Source organism: Corvus brachyrhynchos, unplaced genomic scaffold (assembly GCF_000691975.1).
Source record: "Corvus brachyrhynchos isolate BGI_N302 unplaced genomic scaffold, ASM69197v1 scaffold395, whole genome shotgun sequence".
Taxonomy (NCBI): Eukaryota; Metazoa; Chordata; class Aves; order Passeriformes; family Corvidae; genus Corvus; species Corvus brachyrhynchos.
The window spans coordinates 892,774-905,174 of NW_008238340.1; the positions used below are offsets into that span (position 1 = coordinate 892,774).

The window sequence follows — 12,401 nt, forward strand, 5'->3', positions numbered from 1 at the left end:
CAAACAAACTAAGCTTATTTTGGATATTCTACTGTTTCCCTTGGTTACAGTCCTTATATGGAACAACAAAAATCTGGCTTTTGTTGACCTCCCCATTGCCACTTTCTGGTTCTTCCACACTGGCAGAAGGTTTCAGAATTGCATTCACAAAGGCTGGAGTGGATGATTTACATAGAACAATAAAAAAACTTTTGGCAGGCGATTTTAACCACCAATTTTAATTTGAAAATAATTGAATTGCTTACTTTTCAAAATTTCTGTGGTTTTGGTTTTCTGTTGTAATGGAAAAGTTTTGCACTTCTTTATGTCTAACTTGGAGTTACATTGTGTGTAAGGACAAACTGAAATCTCCTTTAAAGGGTGTGTATTGAACTCTAAAAATAACCCAGAGAGAAGCCTGGCTTTTAACTTTTCTTAGACGTGTTGCTGTGTAAGAAAATGATATTTCAAAAGATGTTCCCTTGGAAGAACATAAGTGGTTGGGTTTGGTCAGAATTTGGAAGAATTTGCCTTGAGAAGGAAGGTATGTAATTACCTGTGGGGGTGCACAGGTGTGAGGGAAAGCAGACAAGTTTGTGCATGATAGCAAAAGGTGCTGAATTTAAAAACAAATAGGGGATTTTTTGGAATATTTTAGTGTAAGGAAGTTTAGCTTGGGTATACATTTGAACTGAGATTGTATGTCTAGAATAGGGCAGAAGGAGTTGGACTTCCCTTGCTTCGAGCCAGGTTTTCAGGCTTTCTTCTTGAAATCACAATCAACTGAGGCATAAAATTAAAATTTTTAAGTAAACATCTTTGATTTTCACTTTCACTTTGGGACTCTTAGTTTAAAATTTGAAGTGCAATAAAGCACTGTTGTGACCTCTACCTGTCCTTGTTGAGTCTGTCAGGGCAATAAGTGATGGAAGTGTTCTGCTGACTTTGACCTGGGGAAAAATGATGTGGTATACGTTCTGGTAAAGTAAAATTCCTTTTCTATAAGTATTTTAAAGCCTGATACGGACTGTCCTGAGAGAATAGACCATGACTCTTCTAGTTTCTGATGTAACTGTGGGTTTGTCTGTCCGGGTCGGAGGGTCTGGGACCTGGGGTGGGAGCCTGGATGCTGCTTCCAGTTGACATTATCTATTTCCTGCTTAAATAAACTCACAGGGTAAGTTCGGAACAAGGCAAAAAAATCCTCTTGCCTTCAGAAGTGGCTCTTGGTAATTGCAGTGTGGGTGGAATGTCGTTTCCTTTTCTCATAGCTTACTAAAGCACGTCTCTGGTTTTGTGTCTGGTCGCTGATGCTCTTCTGCCTCTTTGCACAGTTACAGGCTCCGCATGGCCTCTAGATGTCCCTCCTCCTCCTCGCATAACCCCAGCACCAGGCAGTGCAAGAAATCCAGCTCCACCACATCCCACTTCTTCAAGGAATAGACCCTGGGCGTGTCTGACCAAACCAGGTACAGCCACAGAGCCCCGGGAGGATGCGCAGGGCTCCCTTCTCCTGTGCTCCCAAACCCTTCCGTGTTTCTGTGGGCAAGGAGTGCAAGGCACTTTGGAGATATGAGCCAAGCCTCAGAAAACCCACAGTGTCACTGCTCTTGTAACTGGTGCAGTTGTGGTTTTGGGGAAGGCTGAGATGCTGAGATCTGGATGAACCATAGAAAAGCTGCATTCCCTTCCACGCTGGAAGTGATGCTTCCTGTCCAAGACTGTGAGACCACCGAGATGCTCGTGCCATTGCTGGCTGCTCTGTCTCATTCCTGGGGTGGAGAGTCTCTAGGATTTGTTCCCTTTGGAGCTTTTTCCTAGCAATAATCTCCTCTTGAAATATGTGATGTACTAATTCCAAAGGGATAAGGTATTCTCTAGTCATGGGTACTTAACATACTGTGGATCAAAAGGATTGTGTTAGGGTAGTCAGCCCTTTACCCCTCATAGAAGCTTTAAGGAGAGTTTTGCTCATGATCTTTTAAGACCTGAGGTGTTGCTCCTCTGGATCCTGGGGACCTTGAAGATAATTTTTGTAAGGATGGGTTTTATCTCTGTCTTGGAAGTAGTGATGTTCGTATCTGATTGTAATAGTGGGCCAAGTGCTTTGGGGTCTTTTAGGCTGAATGGGTGAACCCTGAACAAATATTAACTGCCCAAAAAAACATATACTTGGGAATGTGCATTTTGCTGGCTGCTTTGGTGGCACTCCACAAGCTCAAAGACCAGCATTACAATGCAAATTGCAGTGCTGTGATAACATGCAAAAACCTTAGTTGAGGTTGTGGTGAGATAAGCTGTGTAATGAAGCACTGTAGGCTTGGGCAAACTAATGACCCAGCCCCATGTGTTGGTGAGGCTGAGTTGATTTTCTTTTGGTTTAAACAAGACACTGTTTTCTGCTCCTTCATTTCCCCACCATTAACTTGCAGATTAGAATCTCCTTTATACTGATGTAACAGCTAAGGAACATGATACTTGAAATGTGTAAAACTAAAGGTGAGAATGAGTACCAGCAAAATCAAGACACTGCAGCCTGAAGTTTATTCTGTCTTAAAGTGATTCAAAAAACAACATTTGAGGGAATAGTTAGTAAACTGACTGAGGTTTGCTATCTCCTGAGTAATGGAGGTGATTGCTAATGAAATGTTAACATCCCTAGCTGTGGCACAGACCATTTAGTTGTGGGAAATCCAAGCAAAATTAAATCATGGATGTCTCTTCCCTGTACAGTGGTCACTGAATGACTTGTCCTGCTTCCAGCTCCATGGAACATGGAACTGTGACTCCTTAAACTATTTCTGATTAAATGCAACTCTCTGTGTACTTTCAGGTACCAGAAACTTCTGACTGGAAAAGGTGAGGTGAAGTGATCCTCAAGCATTATGCCCTCCTGCTTGGCTCAGATGTGGCGAGATGGGTTCCTCAGCAGACAACCGGGACAGTGGTTTCTTCTGCTGGAAGTGATGATGTGCTTCTGTCATCTCACCCTTCCTTCCAAGGGAGGGAGCACAGAGCAGGCTCCTGCCTTCTCCAGTGAGTGGTGAAGTGTGGATGCTGGGGACAGGGTGATCTTGGGGTCCACCAATGTGTGGAGCCCATGTGCCAGCACGGAGAACAGCATGGAGAAGTGTTCAGACATCCGCAGGCAAACTACCTGTGCTCAGAGGGTGGATGGGTCTGGATGAGTCTCCTCTTTCTGGGAGAACATAGAGGGTTTAACATACTATGCAATTAAACTCTGGTAAGACTGTTACATCCTTTTAGTTTCTGCTTTACATCCTAATGGGTAAAGAACTGGGCATCCCACAAAAAAACACTGAAGGGAGAGGTAGGTTTTCCTGAGGTTTCCACATGTGAAGTCTGTGGGTACCCCAGTCTCTTGACTTTGTACCATTAGCTTTAAGGGGCAGATGCTGTTGCTTCTGAAGTGCATCAGGAGCCGTGTTTTTTGGGAAGATCACCTGTTACATGATCTCTGTGAAATGTACTGATAGCCCAGTTCCATGAAGGGACAAGCATCCATTTCTCAAAGCTGCCATAACTTGTGTTGCCAGTCTGGTACTGTTTAGAGTCAGGCATTATTTATTTAGGGACAGTATCAAACACGGGTGTTGCTGTGCAGTATCAGGCCAGACTTGTCCTTAAATACAGCATTTGTCCTTAAACAGAGCGCCTGTGTTTGTGTCTCTAGACACGTGTTTAGTTTCAGGCGTCCTGTCCAGAGGCCATCCATGAGGACAGCCAGTAAAGGCTAATTCCAGAAACAAACAGTTCAGCTAGTAAAATGCAGGGCAGAAAGGTCTCTTACCTCTTTCTTACCCTCAAATGGGGTCAATCACACCGAGGTGCATTGTCTGCCAGTTCTGGGCAGAACTTCTGCCCAGTTCACTCGTGAGGTGAACGGTTCCTTCTGCCAACACATGATTTTCCAGGATCCCTGCTAATGTAGCATCTAGGCTTGGAATTTTTTAAGGAGGCCAAAGGGGTTGATTGTCCTGTTTCCCTCTTGTTTCAGTCAATTTATTCCTGTCCTTGACTTTGCACTCCACACAGATAAGCACAGATCTGTGTATGCACACGTTAGTTAAGAAAGAACAAGTGCCCGGTTGATACTCCTTCCCACCACCCTGAAAAAGTCGAAAAAAGGATCAATTTTATATATATATCTTCATATGTAGATATATATATATATGACAGATAAAAATATATATGTATGGAATTGCTGAAAACAGTTAATTTTGTATAGTTTTGATGAAAATCAAATTGTTCAAAATGATTACAAAAGCTTTAAAGAAGAAACATTGTTCACTATAAAAATGTTTCAGGTGCATGTTGTTTGAGTTGGAAAGAAAAGGTTTTCAGGATCTTGTATTATCTCACTACAGATTTTTTGGATAAACCCCTCTTGGAGGCTTTCTAAGTGCAATTGTGGTTTGGGGAAAGGCTGAGATGCTGAGAACTGGATGAGCCATAAATGCTGCATCCCCTTCCATGTTGGAAGACTGTGAGACCACCAAGATGCTCGTGCCATTGCTGGCTGCTCTGTCTCATTCCTGGGGTGGAGAGTCTCTAGGGTTTGTTCCCTTTGGAGATTTTTGCCAGCAATAATCTCCTCTTGAAATAGATGTACTAATTGCAAACAAAGGCTGGAATTTTTCACAGCAGCCTTGGAAGACTGGGATTCTCATTAGTCATTCAAACTAGTTGGAAGTGAGTATCCAGATCTGCTAGGCAGCTTGGTAAATTTTGGTCAAATAGCACAAAAAATTGAGTTTCCTGGCCTTATGTCTATGTCCAAGCAGCTGGTGTGCACACACAACTTTCTGATCAGTTTGTCTCGCTTTGGTTTTGCACATTATCTTTTTATTTTCTCTCCACATTTTCTTCTTCCTCTCATCGTGTGATATTGGTATGGTAGACCCTATTCTTTCAGACAGGAATGCTCTTCCTGTGTGTCTGGAGAGTATCTAGATCACTTGGAAAATGAGTATACAGTGTTTATAAACCTAAGATACTCTGACGTAGAGCACCAGTATTATTGGTGATTGATTGATTATGATTGATTTTCCCAGTGCAGTTTTGTAGGACACCTTGTCAAAGATCACAGTTAGTGTATAAATTACCACTGGTCACTTGAGGATTGTTGCTGAGGAAGTTTTCTTGCCATATAGCCCAAATACTACTTCAAACAATCCATTCTCCTCAGACCCACTCAACTTCCAGTCAGTTAAACTAAGTACAGAGTTCTGGCATGGATGCTGCCCAGTTTAGTGCCTTTAAGGCATTCCAGTGAGGTTACCAGAGGTCACTTCTGTGTAATTTATTTTTGCTTCTTTTTTTAGAGTGGCATCAGCTACAATAACTGACAGACTCAAGGAGAGAAGTGTGTACATTGTTGTGATATAGGAACGTTTTTCCCAGAGGAATTCTGGTTTATCACACAAGCCTGTAAATATGTATTTACAATTTTAAAAGCACGTCTTTATGTCCCTGGTTGTAAATGCTCTGTTTTTAAAGTTTTATAATGTGTGACTCAACCAAGAGACCACAGTCCACAGCTTTATATTGTACTGGTCTGTTTGAAGAGTCCATTACAGTCTAAGCTGTAGCAGAAAAATATCCACACCACCGACAAGAAGTAACCCATGGTTGCACCAGACTTCATCGTTTTTCCTCAGATAACAAATGCAGTTTTCTGGGAAGGTGGGGGGTGGGGGGGGGGGGCTTTTTCTTGCAGAAAAAAGCATCAGTTCAAAATGGTGTCATTTCTCTGGACCAGTGAGGAGATTCCATTCACAGTGAATTCAGGAAAAGTATGCCATTTTTTTCCCAAGGCAGAATTTCACAGTTTTGCAGCAAATTTTTAACCTCCCCCGTGCCTGCTGATGAAACGTGAAATTTTGCCCTTGAGTAATATCACAAGTTCTTGTGAAAATTCAAGGAGAGGGTGGGGAAAAAGCTCAGGTTTTGCATGTAGAATTTGCAAGGACAACACTGGCAGCTCTGCAGTGCTCTCATGGCAATGCTGATACTGAGAAGTTTATTAAAAATAAACTGTGTGGAGAAGTGGTGGGACCTGGTTGCTACTTGGGTTCTGAACACTGCTCTGGAAGACTGAAAGCTCTGTTGTCTGTCTGCCGTGTAAAGAAAAAGAACAACAATAAATCAATGTGGAAAACCACATTATGGAAATATTTATTGTTATTTCAGCCAAGGAGGTCTTAAAAACGGATATTGAATGTGTTCTAGCTCTGACACAACAGGAAGGTTTGGGGTTCTCCTGGCGGGTGGCAGGAGAGGAGGAAGGAGATGGAAGTGTCACCTTGGTCTGACAGGTTCTGTGCACAGACAGGGATTCTCCTGACAGCTCCACCCAAGGTCTGCACACCTGGAGAAGCAGCACATGAGCCTTTTGCAGTGTGGCATCTCCATTCAAATCCAAACCTTCTGCTGAGGTGTGTCAGTATCATGGAACTTCAAGGCTGCTGTCCTCAGCCGGGAGGGACGTGTTTGGGCAGGGCGTGCAGTGGGAGCGTTGGTTGTTTTCCTTCCTAGGAGTGGTCCCTGTTTCATACATTGTGTGCCATCACAGCACACTGAGGCACTTTATGCTTTCTTCAGGGCCATGGGACTTGGCACTTTTAATAGAATCCAAAAATGGTTTGGCCTGGAGGGATCCTAAAGCTCATCCCATTCCCTGCCTGCCATGGGCAGGGATACCTTCCACTGCCCCAGGTTGCTCCAAGCCCTGTCCAACCTGGCCTTGGACACTGCCAGGGATCCAGGGGCAGCCACAGCTGCTCTGGGCACCCTGTGCCAGGGCCTCCCCACCCCCTCTGTGCAAGCCTTCTTTAAAGCTACTCTAAATGGACTGTCCCAGTTTAAAACTCCATAAGGGAGTCACTGAGGGTGATGGGCAGCCATTGTCATGGCTGCATTAATCCAGCCACATTCCTTAAAAACAACAGCAGATACAATGAATAGGTTTGGGAACAGCTGAATTATTTATATTAATATTAATTTCACATAGGCTAAAAATGGCTCTTTCACCCCAGAAAATCTGAAGGTTCCTTATGCATTATAAATCTGATCAGTTAGAGAAAATCCACTGTTGTCACTGTTGCCCGTCAGTGCCTGCAGCAGCCTAGCAGGCAGCCAGGCTCCTCTGGCAGTGTCACAGCCTGTTTGGCTTTCAGTAAATGCCACCCAGTTTCAGGTAAGTTTGAAGGGATCAGATTGTGCTGAACTGCCATTCTGTCCCTGCGTGAGAACCTTGAGAAATATTCCTTAAATAGCTATGTGCCTCCATTCTTCTGTCTGTGCTGTCACATGAAGCAGCACTAATTACTCCTTTTTATAAGAACTGTGGCTTTTTTAGGAGAAGGCTACATCCAAAAACAGGTAAGGAGGATCACTTTCTCATCATGAAGCTGCTGCCTGGAGGCTGTTCAGCTCTGTGAGTCGTGCTGCTGGCAGAAGGATGCAGACAACACAACACTGCCGGTGGCTGGATCCCCTCCCAAAGTCCCAGTTACCAAATCCAGGGGCCTGTTTCAGTCGTTGGTGCCAGTGCTGATTGTAAATGCTCTTCCAAGGCTATGGGACATAGAGAACTGTGTGTGCTCAACAGTGGACACAGAGGACACGAGTCCATCCTGCCTGAGCTCATCTGAGATGCCACGGGAGAGTGGCAGAAATAGAGCTGCACATCCAGCACTGCTGAGTAACATTTTCCGGGGTTGCGAGCCTTTGAGCCTTACCCTGGGCTCACACCCAGCCAAGATCACTGCTCAGAAGCTGCTGCAGTGCTGTGACACACCAGGGATGCTCTGGCCCCAAGGGCACTGACAGAAATAGTGCTGAGCCTCCTGGTGCGAGGGACATTTCCAGTGGTGCAGGGATGAGCTCACCTGGAAGTGGCAGCGGAGCACGTTCTGACCTGCTGGTTGTGGGCAATCTTCAGTTATTCCCCAGTGAGGAAGAGGAGGGGCACTGACAGGTGCTGGGGGTAGGGGACAATTTCAGGCTGTGCTGCATTTGGTTCGTATCCGGCTTTGCAGCTGCCTTGGAAGAAGGGGCAGTTGTTAAAAACCAGTTCTGGGCATATTATCTTAGATAGGACATGCTAATGCAAATAGGGCCACCTCCTCTTTTTGTACTGCTCTGCTAAGTTTTGGGTCACCCTGACTCAAGCAGCACTTTGCAGGGTTGGTTTCCTGTTGGTGTTTTTGTCCTTGTGTGCCAGTGTGAGTGGCTGTGCGAAGAGCTGCGTGAGGGGGTATTAATTCCAGGCTCATCTCCTTGCCCAAAGTCAGCTTTTCTGGGCCTCTACACTCCTCCAGCTGAAGCTCTGGGGAATAGACTGTGTGAGGAAAGGCACTGCTTCAGAAAATCTGTACTATAAAACCTATTCCTCATGATTAAACTCACATCTTGCCATCTGCACAATGTATTTACTTTCTTATATATTGAATTTTCCTACAGCTGGAGTGTTTAACTGACAGAACTGACAGACTCCCTGAACTTCTTTCTTGGGTTCATCTATCATGTGCAGTGATTCAGGCTTACCTGGGGTGTATTGATTCAGGAATACTTCTTAATTTGACCTTCAGAAGTGAAATATCCGAACTATTTCCTGTAGTACTCTGTCTTAGTAGATTCTGTACCTGAGTTCAGCTTCTCTTTGTGACCAGCACCAACTGATTAGAGTCCTTTCAGAGTTGGTATTTCTTTTCTAGAAGGATATTTATATATTAATTAAGCCATACTAAAGCCTTACTTTTGATAAACTAAAATATTCTCTAAGTCCTTTAGGGCTTTTTCCTTCTGCACCACTTACGTCATTTTCTTCTGTGCCTTTCAAACTTTTATTTTTCTTGGAAAGAATAAAACTCAACCAAACAAAATTCTCTTTCAGCCAAGAGCTGCTGAAGATGTACTCTGAAGGAAGGCAGAAATATATTTAATTGCTGCCTCTGATGCCAAACCTTAAGTGCTTTGCTTCAAAGTGGGTTCTACAAAACTCCATTTGCCTTGCACGACACAGGCATCAGAATAGCAGAAACCTTCCAGAGCTGATGTCAGTGGTGTGGTCTAAGGAGGAATAATCACATCCATAATCCCCATGCATCCAGCCAGTGATTCCACCAGCCTTCCTTGTGACAATGCTGTGCTGGAAAAAAGGGCAAAAATCCTTACCTGCTATTTTTCCTCCCAGAGTCTCTGTCTTGCACCAGTGAAATGCTGATTTCTGACACAAGAAATGAGTTCTCACTTGGTACCATTCATAGCTGATGACATCTCATTAAGGATAATTTCTGAATATTCTTTCCTGAGCCCTCCCCCATTCCCAAATCCTTTGCTGCAAAGAGCATTGTTGTGGATAACCCCATTTCTTGCACAGGGTATTTCTAGAGCTATGAAGTAGCACGGTAATGAAACATCTGTTCTCATGATACAATGACTTCAGCCGAGCTTCTTCTCTCCCTTTCATGCATTTTCCTGTGGCACACTGTTTGTTCAGTGGGATAATTGGATACGGAAGAGAAGCAGATCTCCATTGAGCTGCATTTTCCAAGGCTCTTCTGTCCCGATGTGAACTGTTCCGTGCTGCTGCCAGCATGGGCTGGGGGCGGGAGGTGCACAGAGCTTCTCCCTTTGCATTTTGGGGCCTCTGATCATCAGTGGGGAGGAAATGAGTGCTACAGCCGCATGAAATGACCTGGGGAGATCTCTCAGCAGTCATTCCAGGCCAAGGGCCAATAAAGGAGCATTAGATGGACTTTTTCTGTCACTTGGTGGTTTGATGGTAACTCAGCTGTGGTGTTTTTAAGCTGCTTGTGTTGCTGCATCTGGGTAAATCTTCTCATGAGCAAATCTGGCTCTAGCAGTGGACTCATTTGCAGAAAAAGCTCCCACTCAGTGAGGGGTAGGGGTTGACTTCTGCTTTCACCTTCTTCCTGCACTTCCAGAGCAATGAAAGCACAGATTTCATTCACTGTGTGCAAACACAGCTCCTCTAAATTGAGCTCCAGCATCTTAACAAGGGGCACATTATTCCTAGCACTCATATATTTCCTTTTCACCTAGAAAGAGAAGCCTTGAGTCAGGTTATGCGTTCTGTTAGTAGTTACTTTCTGTGCAGGGTCAGTTGCTGGAGTTCACAATGGCACCAGAAGAACTGGAGGGACCTTAAGGAATCTTGAACATGCGAAATAGACCTCAGGGTGTTGTGGTAAGCACAGAAGCCCAGAGGAGGAAATCTGGCATTGGATCATGTGTGGGACTGGGCACAGCAACACAGGTGTCAGCTGTGAGGAAAATCCAGAGGAGCTGCAGTGAGGTGGAAAATGTCACTTCTGTACCTCAGAGAGGGTCATTTCTTAGGAGCAAAATGTACTGAGCTAAACTGATCATCCCTTGGAGTGTGTCCAGAGCGAAGGGAAAGCACTGCTGAGCTCCTGTGCTCTGGATTTGCTCCCAGTGTCACCAGGAGAGAAGGTTGTGGATGCGGACACAACTCCCAGACCAGCCCAAACAGGAGGGCTTGTTTTCTTGCTTTCTGGTTTTTAGGGATGTGGACTGGCTGGATCCAATGGCAGGAAGCTGTGAGCAGTGGTGTGAAATGGAGCTTGGCCTCTTGTGTTGTGTCTCCTCTGCGCTGGGCTGGACACGGAGCCCCACGGGGAGCTCGGACCCTGCAGGAGCTCCTCCAGAGAACCCTCTGCAAATCGAACAGCAAACAGCCTTTAACTGGTCCCCAATTTACTCCCTCTCTGGGAAGCTTTCTTATCCCCAGAGTGCCCCTCCCTCCAGTGACCAAGTCCTTAGCACCTGCAGAGGACAGGTTTTCTAAGATTATTGGGTTGTTTTGATGGTTAAAAACCTCCAGTGCAGTCTCCTAATGCACAATGGAATTGGGGAGAAGGAAAAATACATCTGTGAGTTCATCTGCAACTCTAAAACCCCTGACATCTTGAAGTTGGAAAAGTTTTGCTAAGGAAGTAGAGAAAAAAGATTTGCAGGTAGCCTCTTGAATAATTTGCTGCTTTTTTCCCCCCCCTAAATTATGCTTTAATATTTCACAGCTGGACGCAGCTCTGCAGTGGATTCTGCAGACAAGTTACCAAACAGCTCGGAGAGGATTTCCTGGCACATGGTCAGAGAGAGCAACAGGCACAGCTAGGGAGGAAGAAAACAGCCACAGGAATAAATACCTGAATGTTGAAGACATGTGGACCAAATGGCCCAATTTTTGCTTTCCTCCATGTGATAGACAAGAAGGTCAAGTTGAATCTCTTGTTCGTGTGAGGGCAGAAATTCTTCCTGTGTCTTTAGTGAAATAAACATGCAAACTAGTCTCTGGTTTGTTTGTTTAGACTTTGTCATAGATGATCTGAGCCTAGAATCATATAAATCATAGAATCCTAGACCAATGAAAAGATGCTTTAAAGAGCATCTAGTCTGACCTCCGGCCATGAGCAGGGACATCTCCAGCTTCATTAGAATGCTCAGAGCCCCATCCAGCCTGACCTTGAACGTTTACAGGGATGGGGCAGCCACAGCTTCTCTGGGCATCCTGTGCCAGGGCCTCACCAATCTCACTGCAAAATATTTCTTCCATAAGTAGATGTAATATCTGAGGGAGTAGATACAATAAACTGACCCAGCTGGGATTTTGTGGACAGCTCCCGGCTCGGTGCTCACCCTGTACAGCGATGCTGCCCCAGGAGCTGGGCTGCTGCAGCACAGACCACGAGACGTGACTTCAATTCCCGCTGCTCGGAATTTTCCAGGTGTTCCTCAGCCTCTCCCTGCTGCCTTTGGCTGCAGGAAGGGGCTGAGATCACCGTCCTGTCTCCCCCGGGTTTGGTTGTGTCTGCAGGTGCCTCTCATTCTCTGCCCTGGGCTTTCTGCTGCTGTAATCTGACAGTTTCTAATTTCCACCAGGGTCACAGTGTGTTCTCCTAGCCATGCGGTAACGTTTCTTCCCAGCAGACTTCCCAAAAAAAGCTCTGATGACTCATGGAGGACAAATTTATGCAGAGCTCCCGTAGTCAGCATCCTTTGCATTGGCAGAGGGAGTTTTTGAAATAAAGATGAATCAGCGCTGTCAGACTTTGCTGGGAGTTAACTCTTGGCCCCTCTTCCCTGGAAACAGCCCTGGCTGGTGCTCACACTGAAGGAATTCCAGCCAGGCATCCCTGCGGGATGCAGAGCCACGGGCACCGCGGGCAGGTTTGAGAGCCAGAGCTCGCGTCTTTCCCCGTTTCCCTGGAGCATCCCTGCGGGCAGGCGGGCGGGAGGGGGTTAAGGTAGCCGGGAGGGGGTTAAGGCAGGTGGTTCGCTGCTCCCTGCCTGAGTTAGCACCACCGAGTGCTTCCAGAAGCGCTCCGGGAGCAGCCGGTGCACGCGCGCAG

At 45.5% G+C, this 12,401-nt stretch overlaps 1 protein-coding gene across 3 annotated transcripts in view; it reads left to right on the forward strand.

The window, feature by feature from the left end:
- PRDM2 (PR/SET domain 2) overlaps nt 1-6,163 on the forward strand; it is a 42,484-nt gene extending 36,321 nt beyond the window's left edge. For all 3 annotated transcript variants that reach the window (XM_017735049.1, XM_008634266.2, XM_017735047.1), the window contains exons 4-5: nt 1,314-1,448; nt 2,813-6,163. In XM_017735049.1, coding sequence (XP_017590538.1) covers nt 1,314-1,422 — 109 coding nt within the window. In that variant the 3' untranslated portion in view covers nt 1,423-1,448; nt 2,813-6,163. The remainder of the gene's footprint in view (nt 1-1,313; nt 1,449-2,812) is intronic.
- Nucleotides 6,164-12,401: the final 6,238 nt, after the last annotated feature.